We start from the raw sequence: 25103 nt of genomic DNA, 5'->3' as shown, positions 1-25103 counted from the left end.
GCCAACTGGGAAAAAAAACAGAGCCGTTACTTTAACGCGACATCTTTTGATATGTATTGGAATCATAGTTTAGCAAATCTAAAAGAAAATTGTGATTGATTCGTTAATAAGAGGTTTACATTGTTCATATTTTTGTTAATTTATGTGTGTGTCTGTGTTGGAAAGTGTATGCAGTGTGTGGGGTCAAGAGAATAATCAGGTGTTTGAACTAAACGTACGTAGAAATGAGTATTATGAGCAACGCTGCACACACACATACAAAAAAAAGTGTGGTTACAAATGTCGGTGTAAGACAATCCAAAGCGCGTAAAGGCACCGTAATATTTGATGGAGGTAATTGTTTATATCATATTAATGCGATACCTTATGATGAGTTGCATGATCAGAAAAGAGGGTTAAGTAAATTCAAACTAAATAATAGCAAATGAAACCTTTATTATTACAAGAATGATGTGAAAATCGAGCTACGTCACGAAATCATGACAGTGAAATACCGAATTAAGTATAGAACTCCATAGAATTCAAAAGTTGTTTCTTCTTTTCTTGAAGTGATGTGACAACTCTTCTCTGTAGTCCCTCATAATTGGCACCAACAACCATAAAACCTTGTTTCGCTTACAGATCTTGTTACAGAAGAGTCACTGGTGAAGAAGGGATTTGTTTCACCTGAGGATGTGTTGTGGCTTCCAAGAATAACAGATAGTTAGTATTATGATTTTCCTTGTATATCACGTTGTATTGAGAGTTTCTTCTGCTTGATGCTGTGATTATTTTTTAAAAAACATTTCAGATTATTTGTGCTCACCTGAAGCCAATGTATATGATATTGACTTCACACATTTCAAAATTCGTGATTTGGAGAGTGGTACAGTGTTGTTTGAAATTGCAAAGCCACCTCCTACAGGTATCGTATAACTTATTACAATAAGGCAAAACTCTGACCACCTCTTCGAGTGATATGACAGAGATGGCTGAGGGATGCAACTTTCTACTGGATCATGTAACCAAGCAAGATTATCCTCAAATAATTCAAACAGTTGCACTGTATGCAAAGAAGACTTCACGTAGGTAATATAATACAGTTAAGATCTGAGGTTCTCACAACTGTGAAGGTGTAAGTGTTGGTCTTTTGTGTGACTCACAATATGGACTTTTATGTTAATACAAACATTTCAAAGAACCATATGTCCTCCACATAGTGTTACATCCCAGAAGACAACATATACAAAATATGGGTGGATGCTATCCAGTCTTAAACATACACAAACAACAGCATGACACCAACAAAACTGTGTTATCACATAGGAATATGACAGTTCATTGGTTCCCTACACAGGTCTAATTTCTATACAGTATTTTATTCATGCTTAAACTGAACCAATAATATGCACAAAGACCTACAAGGTTCCAGAAAGAAAGAGGCAGTTAACTTCCTATTATAATTTGTTACATAAAAATATTTAGGCACATTCATCAATAAAATAATGTTCACTGTCCTTCCAGTATGGCACCAATTAATATTGAGACTCATATTAATAATTATTATGAGCCCAAAAATTAAAGTAGAACAATATCCCATAACAGTTATTGCAGTTCAAACAAATAATAGTAAATATTAATTCTGTCTCTGATCTGGCAAAAAATGTGACTCCAAATTTGAATAAAAACACTCATTTAAATACTGATGCACAAAATGATGACATTAGAGCATGCTCAAGGATTTTAAAACAAGTATCTGTCATGAACTTATCTGAAAGAATACCCATAGCTTGTCTTAGGAGACTAACGCTAACCAGCTGCTGGTGTGGCAGCTTAACAAAGTTAAGAATTTTATGTTTGAAATGCAAAGATTCTAGTATGAGAAATCAAATATTAATTTATTACAGTCTTGTCTTCCAGCTGACCAAGATAACCATAGCTCAATAACACAATGTATGAGTAGCAAAATTCAATCAAAATAAAATTTCATTTTACATCAAAAGCTCAGATGTAATCTGCAATCAGATCACAAAAATTAAATATGTTCTACCTTCTCAAGAAAACCAGAAATGTTTGGCATCATCATACCATAAAGGCATCTAGTTTAAATTTCCCATGTATTCTTATAATTAAAATATAGACAAACCAACCTTTGTATGAACACTTCTGTTGAAATGAAATGTCTTACATTAATTAATGTAAAACTGAGCTTAGGCTGTAAGTCACATCTGTAGATGCAAGATATTATACAGAAGAGGACTTTGCTGATTTAATTAAGACTGGCCAAGAATTGTAATATTTTTGTACTAAATGAAGAAGGGTTATATAGTCAGCAGCAGATTCCTGGGTCAGATTAAGAGCCTTTGAAAAACAATATAATTACAATCTAAACTAACTTCCAGACAGTGGGTGCATAAGTGAAAGACATATTTCAGATGACAGCTTGGACTACTACAGCAAGACTCACCACCCTTTTGTCTTCAATTCTTGACCTTCTGCAGGTAAGGTCTTTGCTGTGAAAATAATTCCTGTCAAAGTCTACTTCTTTGTCAACACACTCATTCTTGAAAAGCATATTGTATCCCCAGAACAATTTAACAATAAATGAGAAAACAATGTCTCTCATCCTGTTTCAGTTTCAGGTTTGAAGCTGTATCAGTATTTTAAAATGAATGTCCAATATTTACATCATGAACAAAAGTGAATCAGATGGAACAGAACTTAAAGATGATCTAAGAAATTCTAAGACACATGTGAAGGGCAACAAAATACATAAAATCATGCAGACAAACAAACCTTTTTACACTTTAAAAAGACACTTAGTGCCAAACGTGTTTTGACCTCTGTAATACCCACACAATGTTGAAGTTCACAGGCACAGACAATGCAACCACGGCTCACCATAAACCAACAACGGAAACCTCAACTTAGGCCAGTGGACACAAAGCTAAGTAACTGAACTTAGATAATACACCAACTCTTGTGCAATTAACATCCGGTGTGGTATTATATAAAGCATGGTTTTATAACAAACCATCGTCTTATGAATTGTATGATTTATATGAATTAATTTGTTTGCCACTGACGACCTCTTGAGGTCGAAACACGTTTGGCACTAAGTGTCTTTTCAAAGTGTAAACAGTTTTGTTTGTATGCTTGATTTTATGTACTTAGATAACTGCACAGTATGCAAGCTCTTTAAAAAAATAACTGTTACCAATCAATGGTTGATTCACTGACTCAATATTTAAAGTTTCTGTTAGTGTCTATCTTTCATGAAATGTAAAATGTTGCAAACTGACTAAAATAAGAATGTGTTTATATATCCTCGAATACCTCCAGAATTTCCCCTTTCAATGATACAATAATTTTTGATGTAACACAAATTTTCCAAAATTAATCACAATCAATACCAGTGCAGGCCCATCACAATCCAAAATGGGGAGAGAGAAAAAGATTGGTAAGTCACTCTTAACTCTTTATAGCACCACCTGTCTGTAAAAGCTCCTAGCAGGGTATTAACCAAACTGTGAGAGTATAGGAATATGCAAATACAATGCCACACTTTCTTCATCACAACTGATACATTTTAAGCAAGTTATTCAGTACTGTCTTTAAGGAATTCTAGCAGTGTTAAGTTTTACTTGCCTCATTTCACAGCAGTCTTCAATATTCACTTACATGACACTTGTAACATGTAAATAAAATTTTCTTTGAGGGATTATGATGACAGACAATGATGATGATGATAATAATAATAATAATAATAACAATACACAGACAATACCTAGGAACTATTTATGATTTTTAAAATGTAATATCAGCACACAATTACCATACTGTACACACTAGCTCTGCAGAAGTTATATCACCTTCCCTCTATCTTCCATTCAGATGAACCCTTGGGAGACAGCAACACGTTAAAAATTCAGCACAGCAGAAAAGGCCAACTTTCATAATATAATATAACTATCACAAGATCTAGCAATAATAAAAAGTATGTTTTTAGAGGAATAAAAGTGATGATTTGACCAAGGAACTAAACCTAATACACACTCCTTGCTTTTGAAGAACCTGTACTACCAATATATAAGTACATCTATGCATACATATTTCTGAAATACAGTACTTCAGTATCTCAGTGTGTGTCAGGCTTTCTCTATGAGTATAATGGTTGTGAATACACTTTTGGACTCATGGTTAACAAAAATTGTGTTCTGTCCCTGCTTCTAGATGTCACATGTAGAGAACAACACTTTCTTATGATAACCTAACAAACTGTCTGCATTTTTTACCTTGCTTCAGGCAACATGAAAATGTTAAGCCAATTAAACAAACTGGTTTACACCCATTAATTATGGATAATACAAATAACTCGTTTTCCACTTTGATAATTCTTTATGTTACAGAAAGAGAATGTCTTTATATTATGCCAGAATTCCATTACAATACATTTTGCATTTAATAGTATAATTTCACTGCAGTCACAATGCTGTGTATGTTAATAATGGCTTATAATATAGTTCCTTATTAAGTTTTTAATTTTGTGTACTACATCTCTGTTTCATACTAACCCTCTATTGCATTCTGTTCCCCATCAAAACACTTTCTATTTATGATGTCTGAATTTCATACATGCATTGTTCCATACACGAAAGTGATGTAGGTTGTAGCTGAGACTGTCCACTAGATAATAGTACTAACCAGTTTATTTTTCTTCATTTATTGGACATGTTTCTAGTCTTTTGCAGATAGTTGCCAGTGGTGGTTGTCTTTGCATGGTTTTTAGTACTATCTCAAGATAAGTATAGGTAAGTTCAAAAGCAAGTAAAATATGTTTTATCATGCCTAGAACTTTTATTTATTTTGTAGGCATAGACAAGCTGGTGTGTGAGTGCGTTTTTTTTCATGGCCCCAATAAGAAAAACCATGTGAATGCATACTGTATCTGAATTATTTCTTTCTACACATCATGGATCCAAACGTTGTCTTACAGAAGAAGGAAGGCTACAGTGGCCCATATAAGAGATACAGCCCCAGAAAGTAAGGATTCTGAATCATAAGTTAAAGATGTAGGAAACAAGCAATTGGTTTAGTCCAAATATCAGCAAGTCAAGTGATGAGGACTGTTCTGATACAACAGCAAGCATAGAAAGGCAGGAAACTGACACAGAAGAATTCAAGGATACAATAAATTTAAAGACATACAACCCAAAAGAACCACATAAGTGGGGATATAAAATGTGGGTGCTATCAGATGTGTCAGGGATGTTACATAATTTTCAGTTATATGTCCAGAAGAAATGTTATGGTAAGTGGTAAGCCAAACTTAGTGGCAGCAAATAATGCTGTTGTTAGACTATGCTGACATACCCCTTTGCCTGTAAATGATATGGAGTTTTATGATAACTTCCTTTGTCATTCTTTTCCTTACATATTTACCAAAGAAGTTTTTGCTGTCTGCACAAATCACCTGCCAGATTACAAACCCTTAGCTGAGAAAGAAATGAAATAGTGAGAGGTACCATGACAGACCACCACCTAATATACCTCCGAAAAGGAGGCGGTGAAAACCCACAACGGTTGTAGTGCCAAGAAACAACAAAATCTAGTGTGACAAAAAGGGTTCTTGTGAATGTCCATAACTTTCCCCAGCAATAAAAGTAGTTACCTGAGTATGTAAAGAACATTATTTGGTGATCATTATAAATTACAGAACATGTACGTCAAAATTCTGTGGCTTGCTCTTGTCTTTGAACCTTTGCACTAGTAAGCAATCATTAATATCTGAATAACAACATGATAGGAAAGTGATTCAGAACTTAAAAAACCCAGAGACAAACTGTCTTATTGTAACTCCCTGTAATTGGCATCCACTTTATCACTAACACAGTGCTTAGGTTTGATTCAGAAGTTTCAAATAATTAGGATACAGAAGACACTAATGGATGCAGGGCATATAATTTTAAAGTGCATCTCTATGTTCTAAACAAAAAAATAAACATGCTGTTGAATCTAAACACTCAAAAGAATGCAGATTTTTAATTGTACTTATGAATCATGAATTTTATCTGTACTGGGTAATTTTTTAATCAGTACTACCTGAGACCTTGCACCAAATATCAAGAAGTACATACGGTGAAACCTCTATCCATCATTCCCCGAACTATCATTTTCCCGGAAGCATCGTCTTGTTTAGTTCGGTCCCTGATACGTCCCATATAAAATAATGTTATATTTTCTCGCTTCTATCATTTCTCGAACTGTCGTTTAATCGCATTAATAGTTCAAAAATCTTAGTCCTGGCCCACAATTTTCCCGCACTGATAAATTTACGCAATGTTTTTAGGATTTAAAATGATCGTTTTAGAGATAAATTAAAATCTAAAGACGCACAGCGAGCTTGCCACATGCACGGCTGACACCATCGATAAGTCGTTTGATGAAATGAAAGGGGGGGGGGGGGGGGTGAGGAAGGGAAAGACGACGAATACAAGCCCGAAGCTGTGCCGAGTTTTGCCGAAGCACATGCCGCATTGGTGAAAAAGTGAATTCGTTCTTTTATGCGCACTACATTTTTGAAGGTGATGAGGAAAACGCTTTGAACATGGAAAGGGCTCTGTTTCGCCTAAAACGTAAAGTTATCTATTAAAGACTTTTTTTACCGAAAAGAAGTAACTTTGAAACGGTTTTATGTGTATTATTTTGTGTATGCAAAAGAGAAAAATGCACTATTTTCATTTTTTCTCATTTTTAATGCTTTCCCGCAACTGTCGTTTTCCCGTATTCATCGTTTTTATTTCTCTCCCCCAGTCAAAAACCATGCGTTGAGGTTTCACTGTAAATACCATCTCTATCTATTGGCGACTTTATGAAATTTTGAATGAATTGTGACGTTTGTTATAACGGAATGTTCGTTAACGGAGAGATGCCTGTACTACTTTCCTTCATTTTGTAGCAGTTTAGGATGAAGTTTTGTAAAAGCAGGAAAGCAAAAGTACTTGTATTTTTGGTTTTTGGATTATTCATGACATTATATGATACATTACTTTACTGATTCCTTTGAATGCTTAAATGGCAACAGGTAGTTAGTACAAGGAAATGTATGACAGCTGTGCATAAATTTAGTTAGCAATGCACTCCCAAAGGTTTGTCATTTCCATCAAAAACTCTTTCTTATTCATCAGTAGTACATTTCAGTTGTCAGCCCTTTGCTTTAGAGAATGGGATAAGAAATAAACAAGACAAATAAAAACAACAACAGTATTTGTGACTACAATTTTCACTCATTCTAATGGAACTAAGAAATCGTATCATTCACCGATTTCATCACTTTGACTACTTGGTATGAAAGCAAGTGCTGTATAAAAGGATTTCAGAATATTATAAAAAATTCTGTACTAAAGTTTATTCAAACTATGGCTGACTGATACTGTACAAAACATATTGGTGGAAAAAAATATATATATTGTATTGTATCTTGAAATGATATACTAGATGCTTTTCTGAGCTAACATCCACTTTCATTTCCAAGGCAAAAGCTGACCAGCATTTGTACACACATTTTAACTCTCTGTGAAAATCAAATAAATGGTATGCTGAATCAATGATTCATCTTCCAGCAAATCATTTTTTGATCTGGAACTGGAGGGGTTAAAATCTCACAAAATGTGCTGCATGTCTTTTCACTTACCTCCTCTCTATACATCTGCCAACACATTCCACTTAATCTTGTTACACGAACAATACTGATTGCAATTTGTTCAACACCAGTTAATGTTTATTCAATTATTGCTTGTTGTTCTTGGCCATGTTATGGGATGCCCAGTTGAGTGAAGTTTTCCAAGAGTTACAGAGGGCTTCATCAAACTTGGACCGGAAATGGGTTAGGGCATCCTGTTCTGACTTCTCCATCACCTTAAAAATAAAATGAATGATTATGATAAAAATAATATTTTGTATCAAACAATCTAAACATTTTTTACTACCATTTTAAAGGCACAAAATCTCAGAGACAGCACAGATATACCCAATATACAGTAATTTAGTATCAAGAATTGACTTGTATATGGTGAAACATGATTTCAATTTCAGCTAATTCTAAATCAGGCGTTCATGCAATTTCCCTTAGTTTCTCCAAGTCAAGCCAAGAGGGCTGTGATTCTCTTCTTTATCATGTATGATACAAAACTAACATATAATCCTTACATAAGGTATAGCATGGCAATTAAGTTGAAGGAGCAAAAATGCAATAAGCATAAGATTCAAGAACAGTGATATTACCTGTCTTAATTTTTTCACATGGTTATATTATTATCTGCTCATGTCAGCGATGAGTTTATGACTGTTATTTTTGTTTAACAAAACAAGATTTTTATGAAGACATTTTAATAAACTGTTTGAAAAGGAAATCAGTGCAAATGACCAATACTGCAGAAAATAAGTGTTATTGAACACACACGCACACAAACGGGTATGCTCATAGATACGCTGGGCAAAATACAAACCAATCTTTTGAGAGAAGAAATGGACACTAAGGCATTTTTATGTAAAAATAGCTGCTCTGTTCAAGCAGATAAATGATATCTAGTATTTGTTTACCATACTATGCATAGTTTTAATAATAAGTACTTAGCAACAATGAAGGAATGGAACATAAAATTTTCATTCTTTGCTTGTCTAATAAAAAGTTGTTGTACTCTCCATTTATGATTATTATAAAGTTACATATCTTTCAAGAAGGATCTTTTATAAACGTTTACCGCAACTCGATTTATTGTCCTTGTGTTGTATAGTACTGCAGAAAAATAAATTCAAATATGACAATTTTTAATAACTGATTTGAACTTTTACAGGTTTATGGTGATTATACCATTTCCTTAGAAATCTGTTTTTTTAAAGTAATGATGATACAAGAAGTTGTCACCTATAAAACTGAATATTGGGGACAGGCTGCTGGATGTGTTATAGAAACAACAGATGCATACAGTTTAGGAACTGTTCACATCATTGTTCAGACAACTGAAGACCACATAATCTCTGGTTAACTTAAATCTTTGAAGCCAAAGTTTTGGGAAATAATATTTAAAAATTCAGTTTCTACAACAAAGAAAATACAAGACTTCTCCATTATAAGGATCAGGTGATTAATGCTGTTTAAAGAAATGATAGCAGTTTGTTCAGAGTATTATATATAAAAATAAATATACTTTGTGGGTGAAAATACAATTACTAATTATTAAAGTAGGTAGAACATCGGTTAACTATGAGCTTTAAAAGATTAAGAAAGAGTCATAACATTTACTTCTTCATTTCACTTTTATGTATCATCCAAAACCAAGAAGCAATTTTTGCGCTAAAGCTCCGTGCCTATACCCGGCCGCCGGAAGGCAAAGGCGTGTAAGCTGAAGCCCCGGCGAGTAGGAGGGCGCGGCGGTGTGCGCGGAAGGGTCAGGGCGCGAGCCCGCCTGGAGCCGCCGCCGGTGCAGATCTTGGTGGTATGTGGTGGATCAGTATGCCCCCACATAAGAAACATCAAGTTATAACATTCCCTGAGGAATTAATCTGTAAAAACTAAATTATTTGTACAATGGTTAAAATGTACATACTGTTCATTACAATATACTTACTAAAGTATCTCGCAGGTAGTTGAGGTCCTTCTCGGAGCTGAGCTCAGGTAGGCCTGTGGAGATCATCATCGCAAAAAGTGAGATGATGAGACTACCGTGTTGCCGGAGAATCAAGAATGCTTGCTCACAATACTTCTGGAAGACCTGGAACTCAAGGGCCTCCTTCTTTGTTTGTCCCTTGTTGATCACATGCACAAAGTCATGTGTGAGTACAAATGGGACACGCTCTCGGCGAAAACCAAACTTTTCTTTGAAATGACCCAGGATATGACCAAAATCAATATGAAACAACTGAAAGAGTAAACATTAGGTAAAATTATGGAAAGACTACTCATATCAAAGCACTTGCAAAAATCTTCACTGTCACAGTTGGAGGGGCAGGGGTATAATACTCTCAATTAACCAGCAAAATAGGGCAGATTTTTTTTCTGGAAGCTAACAGTACCTCAGGTCCTCAAGAAAATCTCTACCTTTCAATTATTTGTCATTTATTAATGAGTTAGTAGCTCAGACTATAGTACCGAATGACAGAATTAACAGTGAAATGATATGGAAAGCAGCAGTCATCTGCTAATTTAAGGCACTATCCTGGAATTTGTCTGTGGGGACTGAGGAAAACCCCAAGTCAGGACAGCCAGTCTATAGGTCAATATTTGAACCTGAGACCTCCTGAAAATGAAGCATGAGTGCTAACCAATCAGCAGTAATGTTTTAGTCCCCACCTTTTGCGGAAAGCAGTCTATGAATTCAGCCCATACCATCCATACTGCTTTATTAAGATTCATTCTGTTCACTTGTATGCTTAAGCCACTTTTCTCAATGTATACTGTATTAGTAGAATAATACAGGAAAACCTAAGTGTCTATAGTCTTCATAATGTACTAGAATGGCTGAAAACATCAGATAAAAGAGGGGGAGGGAGAGGCTGCAATATTTAGTAAGCAGGATAATGGTAATCTAAAAAAAAAGGAATGCATTATTTCTAAAGCAAATACAAAATGTTCATCCAACTATACAATTACTGACACACCTTCACTAACATCTCACAAAGGAAAGTAAGTACATTACAGCTCAGTTAGCAAACGAGAAAGAATCAGACTTCCTATGGGTGGCATCATTGGAAGTAACAGCCCATAAGACAACATAATCTATTTTTAATATGGAAGCACCATAGTATCACTCACCTGTCCAGTTTTCTTCACCATGATGTTATCTGAATGTCTATCAGCAACACCAAGAACGTATGTGGCAACACAGTATCCGGCACAAGACATGGTGAATTCATCAATGGCCTTGTTCAGCAACACCTCTGACTGGTTGTTATCCTTCAGCCAGGCTGAATCACAGAAAAATAATATTTGTTAATATAAGTGAATCTTAAATTACTACATATTTTATGGGTGCACTACAACCATTGATTCAAAGTAAACAATTTTTGTATTAAACAGACTAAAAACACATCAGGACCATCCACATTCCTAGAAAGAAAATTAGACATATGCTCATGCACATAAAGGATGACCTAGGTCTGAATATTCCAGGTGTACACAGGATTCCATGCGAGTGCGGAAAGGTGTACGTGGGGCAGACAAGGAGATCCACTGAGACCAGGTGCTAAGAGCATATGAGGCACATCCGCCTTGAACACTCCAAACAGTCTGCAGTAGTGGAGCACAGCATAAATATAGGGCACCACACTGACTTCCGTAGAACCTCCATGTTGGATAAGGCATCAGGATATATGGACCGGCTCATAAAAGAAGCCACTGAGATCCGCCTGAACAGCAACTTCAACAGAAATTATGGTTTCACTCTGAGCGGGGCTTGGTATCCTGTGACAAAACTGCCATCGGCCCAGAAGTCGGACCCAGCTAGTGTAAGCATGTGACCTCAACCGCCAGTTCCCACTGGCCAGTGTGAAACAAAGCAACGGATGGGCTACCAGTAACATCATCACTACCTGCCATCCTCTGCCAGTTCATATCAGCTAGCGTGCAACAAAGGAACAGACTGGTTACCCAGCAGGCTTGAGGATGAGAACAGAGATTGTTCTCAAAACACTGGCAGAAGGTATGGTTTATTAATCTTTCAGCCACCTGATATGGCTTGTAACCCAGGATTCTTTAATCAACTTCAGTTGCTGCAAAAGCTTCACTTCATACATCAGACTAAAAACACATGTGAAAATGGAAACCAATGAAACAAACTGAAGCTGATCTCTTTAGAATGAAATTCAACAGAGTAAATGAAACATATAACATGATAATGAATGCATCCTCACACACAATGATAACTTCTGAGCACTATGTGTAAAGAGCCATCATACAACTACAAAACAGGATCAAGGTTCTGTCATGAGTTGACAGATTCAATAATTTCATAGAATGCAATGCTGTATGTGCACAGTATGTTCTTCTAAGTATTGGTAACCACCTACAAGACTACACGGTGCAACAATCAAAGACCACAATTTGAACTCACACTGAAAATTTCAATCTCATAAATACAGGATATTGAAGTGAATAAATTCAACCTATTATGGAGAGACAATCAATATAAATTTGTAAGAATAAGACAACATATTTGATGATATGAAAAAGAAATATAATTGAACTGTCCTGGTATATGAAGAGCATCAGCAACAAATCAACAAAGAGGTCAATGAGGTACCTATAAAACCACAAAGAAAGCATTTTGAAGATATGTATAATCCAAACTGGAGGATTGCTTACCTAGCAAGGAGCCTTTTCTAAATGCAGAAGTGGCAGAAAACATTCCCTTTTCTTTCTGAATGTTGGCAATAGTTTCTGCATTCAGCACTACTTCAATTAAACCCACCCGGTGTTCTGTTGAGATGCAGCCATAAGGATTCATCCTGAAAATACAAAACATTTGTAAATATATAATTCCAGAGCATTTATTTTCATTTTCAGTGAGAAGAAATGGAGAGATGACCTTATTTTATAAACCAATACAATTAATATTACCATTATAAAATACTGTGATTATCAAAAAATCTATCTCTGCAAAGTACATTTTTCCCATAAATCAATTTCTATGACTATTAGTGAATTATTAGTATTTATATTTGATATATTTTGGGAAATGCATTTTTAATTACAGTGATGGAAAACTATGTGTTTGTAATTGAATAAAAATTGACTTGGATATTATCCATCGTCTAGTAATAAAACGTAAAAAACGTAAAACGACCGGTCCGGAGATAGGGATTAGCTCTATCTAGTGGGCCCAACTGAGTAGGAACCTGAAGACGGAGATAGAGTCCCATCTCCGAAACGTCGTTTTACGTTTTTTACGTTTTATTACTAGACGATGGATAATATCCAAGTAAATTTTTATTCAATTGACTCTTCACCATCGTCAAGAAGTTTTAGATTTGATATATGTGTTTGTAACTTCAATGTTGAGTACTCAGCAATTTATTTGTAAGGCTCCTTGCTACTTATTTCAAAAACGTTTCCAGTACTAACATTTCTTAATATCCATGTCAATCTGGCTTTCATAACCTGAAAATACATTGAGCATACAATCTCAAAAAAGTTTTACTGAACAAGTAAGGAACACAGTATGTGATGCATATTCTTTGTGTGTGTGTGTGTATATATATATAAATGTAACTGCATGTAAAAGCAAAAACAGGAAATACATGTATGTGTATATGTACTCTAATTGGTACATTTAGAGTACGTGTAAATATAAATGCAAACAAATAAAGGGGATAATTACAACAAATAATGACCCAAGTTACAGTGATTTTCATCTTTCAGGAAGGAATCTGTTATTAACATGTCAGAAGTCATAAGAGAGATTCTGTAACTCCCACTGAAATGATGACAGTGAGAAAGAGGACCAAAAGAAAGGGCCAATATTTCCTTTAACATGGACTCTGAACCACAGTAAGGGATATATTACTCATATTCACAAACTTTTGATAAGTTAAAAAAATTCCTCTGGAGTCAAACAATTTTTTAAATGTAACATCTGGCATTAGAAGACAGTTTCATAACACTCAATTGCCCATTATTTTTAAGAAATTAAAAAATTAATCTCCACAACATGACACTCAATTTTAACATAAAAAATTCTTCTTTTAAATATGTCTTATCTGTCTTTTCCCTTCTACCTTCCCACCAAGGACCATTAATCAGAATAACTGAGATTTAATAAAGATAAATCACTTAGCTAAATGGACTTCTAAATGAGGTAGATATGTTACACATACAAATTATATTCTGTGACCACTGCTACTACCATCTTTACAGAGAATAGTGCAATGTTGAAAGGAATAACTATGCTACAAAAGTGAAGAATGCTACCTTAAATCAAGACCCTCTTTTTTCCACAACTTATCCATGATGCGTATCATCTGAAGTGTTAGCATATCCTGTCGCAAGTCATCACCATTCTTGAAAATAATGTAAACGTCATCTCCATAGGGATCATCATTTTCAAATACAATCCAGAGAGGGCGCATCTTACTATCCATCACCTTGCACTTATCCACTCTGAAAACAAAAGCATCATGCTTCAACTTAAATAACACTGCATACATGAACTACAACAGTCATCACATTTCTAAAAGCAATTCAATGTACATAAGGCATGCAAGATATCCCTTCATTATGTTCTGTAAATTTCATGTATGGTGAAAGCCTCCAGTGAACTTCTTAATAAATAAATAATTATTGTGGTATCCCCATTTAAACTACTTTAAGGTTTTCTTCCATTTAAAGTTAAATTTTCTGTATCAACCACATTATCTCAACATTATGCTTTCTCCATGTAAGGCAGTCCTCAGTTTCAAATTCACTGTACTCAAAAGGAAACATTAAATGGGAATTTTACTGTATGAAGGTGAGACCACTTGTGACAGAAAGATTGCATTTGAAACCATCAGCTTAATCTGGGAGCCTAGTATTCTCTGCATTAAAAAATTTGATCATTAGCAAAGCAAAGGCTTCACTTCATTCTGTGCACTTCAGAATCTGCAGCTAGTGCTGACCAGGGATCACATACAAGACTTTGACTAATCTGGCATTTACTCTGAGTCCATTAGTTTCTCTTTTCTGTACATTTGTTAGAGAGTTTTTGTTAAATATTTAATTAAATAAATATGTTACATTATGATCTTATGTGCAGCTTCTGTAGACTTCAGTGATTTAAAGAGAAGTGCCAACTTATGAAAAGTGTAAAAGTGGAAAGACGCATGGTTATAGCATCTTGTTCCTCATTCTAAAACAAACTTACCAATTGCACCAAAATAATCATAGCCCAAAATGTAAAGGTAAAGTTGTTTGTGCATCTATAGCACTACGCTTGCATGCACATTAGACACTGGTGACACTGGTGATAAACCTGACACTCTAGCTGCCAGAGAAGGCCTGCAATGACCAATGAATAGGAATCTAGGTGGGCACCAAGCCATACTAGAAAAGATGATAAATATTAATAAATTCAACATCCCTTCTGTGAACTTCATTTATTTTTCAGCCCACAATGACTGAACTAATGAGATGGGGTAGCTCAATCATTATAATGTATGACTATGAGTAGGACAACTGGGGTTTGATCCCTGGCAGGGACAAAGGATATTTCTTCTAGCTTCAGTGTCCAGACTGGCTTTGCAGTCCACCCAGCCTCCTATCCAATGGGTACCAATCCTTTCCCTAGGGGTAAGTGCAAATAGGATGTGACACTGATCACTCACCTCCATCTAGCGCTGAGGTCAAGAATGAATAGGAGCCATACATCTTTCTCTCCACCTCCATGGCATGTAGCAGTACAGCTTTACTTTACTGATTGAGCGTTAGCTCATGTATAATATATTTCACAGACTTGTAATTTTCAAACATCATATGCTAAAACTGGAATGAGGTGCAACTTACTTGAGTCTTTTACAACGGTAGCTTGGATCTAGAGGACTCAGCACCCTAAATATGGACTCTGCTATATGCTTCTGATCAAGGAACTCTTGCATGAAACTCCGAGCCTTATCTTTGTCTTTTCGCTGCCGAACCATCTCACTTGTTGTTTTCAGCTTATCGAGGGACTCGATCTGCTTTGCTAGCACTTTCATGTGCTCTTGACTACCACGACAGTATGCCTCCAAGATCAGCCCAAATCTTACAGACACAGATGCCACTTGCATTTCTGATCTGCAACCAGTGATCAGCATCATCAGTCATTCATTTTAAAAGCAATGGCATTAAACAGAATGTTAAGCAGACACAATATGAACTATTCAAACAGGCATAACTTCAAGGTTCAAATGTAACAACAGCAAACAGAAATTTTACAGTATCTTTCATCATAGTATGTAAAGAATTATTTATTTATACACTCACTCACAAATACACACACACACACACACACACACACAGAGAGAGCCATCCAAAGTTAAAGATGTATTCAGAAACAAAAAGACATCTCTGACCACTGACCACTAGGCTATTGCCTGATACATGGCACTAGATGACCAAGTATATAAATAAAATATAATAATCATGTCCATAAACATACCACCAAAATTATTACTCCAATAAAATATAACAACCCATATTATGATCATCATAAATTGTAGTTATTTCCTCATCAACCCATTACTATCAATGTAATAATAAGCATAATCATATAATGACTAATAATGTGCAGTGTTCTACCATGGAACATTTTCTAGGATGACCAATTGTATGAAACTAGTTCCTAACATGCTAATCCAACTCTTTATTTATAAAAATTCTTAAATTATCTCATTAGTCATACTGCAGAGAACAATGAAAGGGAGTAATACCTGAGATGCCAGAAAAGATAGTGTCCAATTTTTTGGTTGCTAAGTGCTCTCCTTAAAAGGAATTCAACCAAATCACAAAATAAATATGACTCATGCTTCAGAGCCTGAACAAGCTGCAGCAAGTAGAGAGACAGGTCTTCATCACTACAACAGAAATAAATAAGGTTGCATTAAAAATGGACGTATCCCGGCATCATAAATCTAATACCTTACTTTAATAGTTAAATTTAATTTCCTTCGTTGTAACTACAAAAATAAAAAAGGATAAATATGATCCAAAAACATGGGTGATATATATGAGATCTGACAATAAAATAACCAGACTCATTCTGTAATAAACTCTATTTCTGCACTGACTAATAGTGGGTGTGGTGATCTTTAAATTACTCTCCTACTAACTTACATTTTGCAAATGTCCCTGACAAATTTTGATAATTACACTAACAATACAAGGCTGAATCTAATTTTTTGAAAAGGAAAGAAAGCACTGATTCTTTAGAACATTTATTGCAACTGCAAAACAATCTGAATACAAATTATGCCGCAGTATGAATCAGTGCTTATAGTACATACATTCATATGTTTCAGTATGCACTACCTCACAAATGCAGCCACATATTACATAAAAAGTCCATCTGTTTATTCATTATCAGTCCTTGTATGCCTGGAAGTGGTATGTTTCAGTTTAAACTACAGAGGTTTCAATCTTAGTTTAAAAATACTTAGTAGGATTGGGATTTGGTCCATCACAAGACCTCCCTATGCAGAAGACACAAAAATATTGTTGTACTAACAGAATTTAAATCTGTGAATCCATTTTTATAGAGGTCCAAGACTGACTGCATTCCACTGAAAATTGCAATACAAAACATAACTGTATTTAATATGGCACAGTTTCTCAATTTCACTCAGTTACCACATTCAGTTACATTTATTTGTTCAACTTATATGAAATTAAGATAAATTTACCTGACATCTTTCAGACATTGCACTGCAAAGCTTCTGACAGCTTGGTCAGCATAAGCATAATCCAGTAACTCAAGCGCCTTCTCAACAGGGAGTTTAGGCCACTGCTGAAGGAGAGCTGTTACCTCGGACACCTGCAATTTACATTTAACCCCATAAAAACATAGTGACAGTTTATATAAACATCTTTATGATGCAGTAACATGTCATATGCCTTATTATATCTAAGTAGATCTGCCCAGTATTATGCAATTTTTAATTTTATGAGAAGCTGTTGCTTTATGTAATGACCGGGAATTACATTGTTTAGCTGCTCTTGTTTGTCTTGTCTGGCCTAGGAGACCCTGCCAGTATCTTTAACTCATACCAGCATATATTGAAGAGTCATAAAGACACCAAACCTCCTCACTATGGATAAACATGAGACGATCTGAACACACACATAAGTTTACTTTTTAATTTTACAGATATTTATTTCCAAGAACATCTCAGAAGCAAAAATGATGAGGAAAATTAAACAAAACTTGTAAAATAGTAAGCACTGTGTAGATTTGTCTCTAAACAAGAGCTTCCTACAAATGTAAACCAGAAAAAATGTCATTATATTACTGCATCATATGTAGAGATTAAACAGAACCAACTGGACTATAAAGACAGAAGATAGCTATATGAAGAACAACAATACTCTACCTCTGTGTGATCATTCCATTCTACACAGTCCAACAGTTTAGGGAGTAGGTGGGGCACATGATGGAGACATTCATAGCGAAGACTCCAAATTATTTTGCGCTCTTGGTCATGCATCTCATGCAGAGGATCCCGTTCTGCAATCTGACGCAGGAACTCTAGATGACTCTTCGTCTGACCAAGTGGTGTTCCTGGCACATCATATCCTGAATTCTGACTAGCTGCATTTTCCAGTAATGGTGAAGGGTACATCACTGTACGTTCTGCATGGTACCTATACATGAATCAACACAAATTAATTAGAAACTATATACTTCCAACCAGTACCATAAAAATTTTTGTGATAATTTCTACATAGTTTTAAATTCGCATGTACTTTCTCACTCAGGGTATATAACTATCACACAAAATCAAACATGGTATACTTTCAGAGATTTCAGGTTCTCATTGTGGCAAATATAAACTGTAATGGGTTGTTGTGCCACATAGTCTGAAAGAAGTTTATCAATATTTCAGATGTGCTTGCTGCCTCCATTATCAGGGTGATAAGGTTAATCAGAGTTTACCAAGAAGACAACCATGGATAATGTCCAAATAAAATATAATGAAATCTCACACACCTCCTTGCCATGGTACCTAGAAATTATACCACAAAATTATTTTTAAGTACATGGTGTAGATGTCACACTTGATTAAGGGCCAAAAATTAACTGAGGAAGTCTACCACATGGATTACAATCCTGTTTATTTTCCACTCATCTAATATTCCATATGATACTGTAAATATTCAGACACAATTCAAAACAGGGGACCTCCCCCCCATATTCCCCGCTTTCTATTCAGTTTCTCTGCTACCAGATCCATTACCACAGCATCAAATCCATTCCACTTAAGACTTTCCTCACTTTAGTATTCAAATTCTTGTCTCTACAGAAATGGGGATTTTACTGTAGTAGACCTTAGACTGGGATTCTTACAGCAGTGAAGATGTCAATGTTGGTCTTCTGGGTTGTAACTCCATGTGGACTCACAGGTATATACTAACATTTCAGAGAAAAATTTATATCTACCTATGAGGCCAAATGGCATTATAACTTGGAATACGAACATTGACATTACTGTAGAAGAGTCTGAAAACAGCAAGTGAAATGAAAGCTGTTACCTGTGGAATGTGAGTGTGAGGGCAGTAGCATGCTCCACATTAGGATTAGAAACCACAGTTCCTAAGGGATGCAGAATATCTTCAGTCTGAACATCCTCTGCATATGTCCACATGTACAGAGTCATAGCACCAGTCTTCAACTGATTCTTAAAATCATAAACTGTAGTGTTCACCCATGCCAATGGATTAATGTATAACTCCTGTTTTAAGTCTTTCACTTTTCTTGATTTGACACCTTTGGCAGTTTTGGAGATCTCATACACCACTAGGCAGAGACGAGCCATGCGTGGGATGTTACACACCTGTAGATCAAATGTCAAATCTTCCTCCCATTCACAACTCCCTTCTTTTGATACCTGTTTCTCTGTTGTCTTCTGTGTTTCACACAGAGACTTTCCACCATGAAACAAACCTGCCTGAACACCAACCTGAAACACAAATGTAAAAACTATGAAAAATGCATGGACTTTACATAACTTTACCAACAGAAATGCTATTACTAAGACCATAGTGATATGCGTTAACCCACCAAAGGATTCGCAAACAATTAAATAACCTGAAAATGGAAAAGATGTGGTATTAAATTCACAAAAAATGGATTCTTGTACTGAAATGATGGTAATGTCTACAGTTTTAATCAAATTCCATGGCCAAGCCTATAATATCTGCAAAACATGAAGATGTTTACATTTCATCATAACTTTAGCTTCATGCGGTAGTGTTGAATACAGGGGCCAACATCCCATTAGCAAATAAATGCTTAAAGCAACACACACATCTCATCTGCTGTATTTCCAAGACCGCAACGAAGATCTTCGTTTGAACACAGTTCCTCCTCTCCATGATTTATGAATTGTTCTGCATAGTGGTCAGTTCTACTAATGTAACTCCAAAAAATTCTTTACTAAAAATAGCTAAGAAGTTTCCAAAATGGCATGTGTCCAGAAGCCTCAGTCTACCAACAAGAAGTTCCTTTCATTCCCTATATTTCCTCATTCGAAATCTGTCACTAATACCAATCTCTATATTTTCATCAACATTACTGTGTCAATATGTTAATTAGCACACAATAATGCACAAAATTTCAGTCACTATCTGAATCCAATAAATTTTATTCTGTATCACCTTTGCCAGTTGTTGATATGACAGTACAAATGATCACTTCATGCAAATCATCTCTATAAGATGCAAGCACTAATGTGTAGTAGGATTTCAGCATTAATTTGTCATGTAACATACAGTATAGCAATGGGTCAGAGAACCCTTATGAGTGAACAAGCAGCAGATGTTTAGCTTTCCACACCATGATTTGTAATTAAGGAACGGAAGATTCAGATTTTCATCATTCAGAACATACCAAACATTCAGGGAATATCTAAAAATTAGTCACAAAAAGAATGCTGAGAGTTAGTGGTATTACCAACATACTGATAGGAAGATGGACAGGTCCACTACACTGAGTATATCTGACAGCACCGAGGCACTAATATCTGGTTTAATCCCTATCACAGCAGACTGTCTTTGATACTGGATGTGTTAGTTTCCTTTCATTACAAAGAAACCAGATGTTTAAATTGAATCATTCACCTTCCCACAGACATGACTATAAATAAAGTGATTTAATGACAATTATGAAGAAAATGATCTATGTGACAGAGATATGAACTACATGCAAATCAGAATGGTAATATTCTGTAGCCTATTCAGCCTTCCTCAGAGGCATAAGACAAAATACAATCACTAATTTTGTTTTTCTTAGAAAAATGAACAAAATGGTGATCAAAGAACCATTTGCTTACCTCAACAGATCGATTGACATCACAGTTAAGTCTGCAGATTGCTGTAATTCTAAACGTAAATTCTTCATTTATGGTCCATGAAGACACATGCTTCCCTTTCTTGCGTGATGTTAGCGTAGATGGTGAAGGGCGAGTATGTTTAATTTCATCTTCTGGGTTCTCATACACATTGTCCACATCCACTGAAAAATTAAATAAATTAATACAATGAAAAATCAAAAACTTTCTCATCCTACTGTAAATAATGCTTTACATTAGATCTTTTCACTCCAAGACCATCAAAAGAAAAAAATTCTAGCTATCTATAGATACTGAAACATTTCTTATAATCTCAGCCACAGTAAAAGGGAAGGTGGCTGTAAATTGAAGATGGCTGTCTTCTGGGTTGTTGCACCATGAAAACCTCAAATCCTACATGGCTGTAACTTATACTATAAGAGGTAAAAGATGTCTTTACCTAGGACACTGTTAAGAGAGACAGTAACTACTGTTGGAACACCATCCCTGGCCAGCATGTCCTGCACATACTGGAACTGTGTCAGTGGATAATTTCCCACCAAATATTCTTCTTGCCCACACACTTTCAGAACAAAATCAGCAGGATGTTCACCACGTGAGTTGAGGGTGATAGATTTCTTGTTCAGGATTGTTCGAAGAAGTTCATGTGGTGTCATTGTATAGTGAACATTGAACGTGAAGGTTGTCTGCAAGTAATATATTTACATACAAATGTTTACTCACTCACTAATTTAAAAATAAATAGAAAATATGTTTCATAATAATAATAAAGTATGATTACAATGTTACAGCAGGAAGTGAGACAAAATAAATGCCACAAAGTTTTCCAATAGACATCAGTTAGGATATCATCATTATTCAATGTATTTTATGTAGAACAGTTAAATTTTACAACATATTTGCTCAATGTAAATACTCAACACAAAACAACAGCCTTACAGGTTTTATGTGCTCTGGCCTACCAGTATATGAAAGGACTATGTGGGTGTAGCCCTACTGTATGAAAGTTCCTGGTGCCTGGTTTAAACTACAGTAACTCTTACATGTTTAAAATTATATTATACCTCTGTGTTTTCAAACTTTGTACCAAGTACAAAATGGCCATCACGAAGTCGGGAACTGATGAGAGGAGAAAGTCCTGGAGTGGCTGCAAGTCGTGGTGGGAACTGGTAGTACATCTTATCAAGCCATGACTTGTTTTGCCTCTCTCTTGCTATTTCATCACCCAGAAGGCGCATTTTCCATCGAAAGTCATTCACTTCTGGATTCTTTAGCAAGTCAAACTCATGAAGACCTAATGGATTATTCATTTACAGTAATACAAACTCTTACAAACAATCACCATATTTTCATTAGTCTACATATATACACACATCCACAATTATAACTACATAATACATCTGTTACAAGTGGTACTTCCTCTCAAAATGAAAATGAAAATGTTTGATTATTCTATTATACCAACCACAATAACAGATAAAAGTGGATATCCCTGCTAAATATCTTTAAATGTATAACACAAATGTATTACAGATATAAATACTATAGAATATTGTAGCACAGGTTCACTACATTGATAACCACAGGCAAAAATCTTAAAACAGTCTTCATCCCACTCTTTCTCTCACACAATCTGCTAATATTAAGGTTAAACAGAATGTTGTGGTTTACAAAAATGAACATTACAAAAGCAACCATCATGACTGAAACTTCACTACAGTTTCTTACTTATCAGAAACAAATTTTACTTGTTTATTTTCTACATATGTGCTTCATCAGTCTATCTCAGTGATGCAAACTAGTATAAAAACCTTGTGACACACATGCATGCATACATACATACATACATACACACACAGATATGAGAGTTTAATTTAAAACTGTTATACTTAATGCATACCATCAGGAAAGTCCAAGATAGGCAGGAGGGCTTGCAATTGAATGGGACACATCAACTATTGGCATATGCTGATGATGTTAATTTATTATGGGGCGATATAAATACAATAAAGAGGAACACAGAAGTTTTACTAGAGGCTAGTAGACAAGTGGGGCTAGAAGTAAATTCAGAAAAAACTAAGTACATGTTAGTATCTCATCAGCAGAGAAGCTGGGAAAATCATCTTAGGGTAGCTAATAAATAAATAAATAAAAAGTTCAAATATTTGGGAACAACAATAACAAATCAAAATGATACTCATGAGGAAGTTAGGAGGAGACTAAATTCCGGAAATGCTTGCTACTGCTCAGTTCAAAATATTTTGTCTTCCCGTCTGATTTCTAAGAACCTGAAATTTAAAGTGTACAAAACAATAATTTTGCCTGTTGTTTTGTATGGGTGCAAAACATGGTCTCTCACTCTGAGGGAGGAACATAGATTGCAGGTGTTTGAGAATAGGGTGTTGAGGAGGATATTTGGGCCTAGGAGAGAAGACGATGGGATCTGGAGAAAACTACATAATGACAAACTTAGAAATTTATACTCCTCCTCCAGTATTGTCAGGGTGATTAAGTCGAGAAGAATGAGATGGGTGGGGCATGTAGCACGCATGGATAGGACAAGAGGTGTGCACTGGGCATTGGTTGGGAAGCCTGAGGGGAGGAGACCGCTAGGGAGACCTAGGTGTAGACGGGAGGATAATGTCAGGTGGGATCTATGGGAGATAGAAGTTGAAGGAGACTGGATTTTGTTGGCCCAGGACAGGGTCCAGTGGAGGGCTTTGGTTAAGTCAGTGATGAACCTTCGGGTTGGTAAGCCATCTAGTTAGTTAGTTATACTTAATACATATACATACCTTTGCCTATAAGATGGCTTATTTGTATATTAAGTGTGTTTTCAGCTTTATCACCTTTGCGTTCAATAAGACGAAAGACTGAGCAAAATGGTCGAACGTCTGATAAGTGCCTACTTTCATCAAGTAGGTCTTCATTTTCTGCCATAGAATTGATACAAGCAAACACATATGTGGATGAGTCATGCAGCATTCCATGGAGAGGATATTTACTGGCTTCCTCCCAGAGATCCTGTCAACAGGCATCAACATCTAATAACATATCTTACATTTTTGAAAAGGGAAATTATAACTAACAAAAAGATGAGAGGATTCTTCTTGAGAAATTGATAACTGTCCAACTGATTAAGGAATTCCTTGTCATTTAAGGAACTTGGAAGTTCATTACTGAGATCACATGAACCTGCAGCTAACTGATTAACCCTTTCCCATCCAACTTCAAGGTGGAATTGACAAAACTTTATTTCACTAGGTCCTATGCACAGTCAAATTCAATATGCAATTTCACTATGAATTTCTGCTCTCATGTGAGGATACAAAGCCAATAACAATAGAACAAAAAATTGTTTTCAAACAAATACCAGAAAATCTGCATGTGAACAATATAAGAAGTCAGCAGGCTGATCCAGTAGCAAAATATTCTTTGTAACAAAGTGTGTGCATATAAAATTCCTAAACTAACATAGAATAGAATAGCTTGGGAACTTCTAGTCAATTAGCTTACCTCCTTAATTTCTTGAAGTGTGGCATTTTTCTTAACTTCAAGAGGAATGAAAATTCCATTTGGCATCAGGCAGCTCAGTTCTACCGACGGGTCTGTTGAAGCCCGTAACCAAAAGTCATAGGTGTATGTACTTGGTATGTGAACCATGCTGATCAATAAGTTATATCCGAAACCCAGTCTAATGATGAGTTATTGAAAGCCAATAGTTCACATCTTGGAAGCCTACAAATAAAAATAAATTTGTAATATAAACCCGTAAGTCACAATTTCAAGTCTGAGAATATATGGTGGCAATTACAATCCCTAACAAAATTTTCATGCTAATATATTAAAAAATCCAAAAATATTCATGGCAGCGAATTCTGATTAAATAATTTCTTAAGTACACTGATACATCAAGCAATATATGTTGTTTACTAACCACATTCATAAAAATAAACAGATATGTTACACGCAATAACAACAGCCAGCCATCCAGCTGATTCATAATACAATAATACCAACAGCATTGGACCAACACTTTTTATAACAAGTTG

The 25103-nt window shown here is 35.4% G+C and overlaps 2 protein-coding genes across 4 annotated transcripts; one reads left to right on the top strand and one right to left on the bottom strand.

Annotated features, from left to right (window-relative positions):
* The first annotated feature begins 3 nt into the window (after positions 1 to 3).
* LOC110828567 (protein unc-119 homolog B-like) lies at positions 4 to 14334 on the top strand. 3 transcript variants are annotated; one of them, XR_015537228.1, is made up of 4 exons: positions 4 to 333; positions 622 to 702; positions 8835 to 9121; positions 9624 to 14334. XR_015537228.1 is itself a non-coding variant. In XM_087356379.1 (3 exons), the coding sequence occupies exons 1-3, from the start codon at positions 225 to 227 to the stop codon at positions 11224 to 11226; spliced, it is 267 nt and encodes an 88-aa protein (XP_087212505.1). In that variant the 5' UTR covers positions 4 to 224; the 3' UTR covers positions 11227 to 14334. The 3 variants fall into 3 exon arrangements, 2 of the variants coding, with proteins under 2 accessions (XP_087212505.1, XP_021917082.2); XM_087356379.1 differs by lacking the exon at positions 8835 to 9121 and having other exon boundaries at positions 11150 to 14334; XM_022061390.2 differs by lacking the exons at positions 8835 to 9121; positions 9624 to 14334 and adding an exon at positions 791 to 2599.
* Pi3K92E (phosphatidylinositol 3-kinase 92E) lies at positions 416 to 25075 on the bottom strand. The gene is made up of 16 exons (XM_087356367.1): positions 24989 to 25075; positions 24568 to 24789; positions 23847 to 24075; positions 22116 to 22345; positions 21491 to 21737; positions 21034 to 21215; positions 19235 to 19662; positions 18076 to 18346; positions 17389 to 17519; positions 16420 to 16563; positions 15515 to 15784; positions 13946 to 14134; positions 12341 to 12483; positions 10793 to 10944; positions 9609 to 9899; positions 416 to 7896 (listed from the first exon to the last, which is right to left on the bottom strand). The coding sequence occupies exons 2-16, from the start codon at positions 24712 to 24714 to the stop codon at positions 7768 to 7770; spliced, it is 3183 nt and encodes a 1060-aa protein (XP_087212493.1). The 5' UTR covers positions 24715 to 24789; positions 24989 to 25075; the 3' UTR covers positions 416 to 7767.
* Between the last annotated feature and the right edge of the window lie 28 nt (positions 25076 to 25103).

This window comes from Zootermopsis nevadensis, unplaced genomic scaffold (genome assembly GCF_977971745.1).
Source record: "Zootermopsis nevadensis isolate Lab colony 2312 unplaced genomic scaffold, Znev_1.0 Znev_ptg000027l, whole genome shotgun sequence".
NCBI classification, from domain to species: domain Eukaryota; kingdom Metazoa; phylum Arthropoda; class Insecta; order Blattodea; family Termopsidae; genus Zootermopsis; species Zootermopsis nevadensis.
The sequence above is the reverse complement of the archived record's forward strand: the minus strand, read 5'-3'. Positions and strand labels throughout refer to the sequence as shown.

What these genes read in the sequence shown, in the direction of transcription:
- LOC110828567 (XM_022061390.2), top strand. Translation starts at nt 225, where the DNA reads ATGAGTATTATGAGCAACGCTGCACACACACATACAAAAAAAAGTGTG. An exon ending in CACCGTAATATTTGATGGAG is followed by an intron (nt 334 to 621) that starts GTAATTGTTTAT and finishes TTTCGCTTACAG; the next exon opens with ATCTTGTTACAGAAGAGTCA. An exon ending in GCTTCCAAGAATAACAGATA is followed by an intron (nt 703 to 790) that starts GTTAGTATTATG and finishes AAAACATTTCAG; the next exon opens with ATTATTTGTGCTCACCTGAA.
- Pi3K92E (XM_087356367.1), bottom strand. Translation starts at nt 24,714, where the DNA reads ATGGTTCACATACCAAGTACATACACCTATGACTTTTGGTTACGGGCT. An exon ending in TATCTTTTCTGGCATCTCAG is followed by an intron (nt 15,785 to 16,419) that starts GTATTACTCCCT and finishes CACTGGTTGCAG; the next exon opens with ATCAGAAATGCAAGTGGCAT. An exon ending in TAGAAAAGGCTCCTTGCTAG is followed by an intron (nt 10,945 to 12,340) that starts GTAAGCAATCCT and finishes TCTGTGATTCAG; the next exon opens with CCTGGCTGAAGGATAACAAC.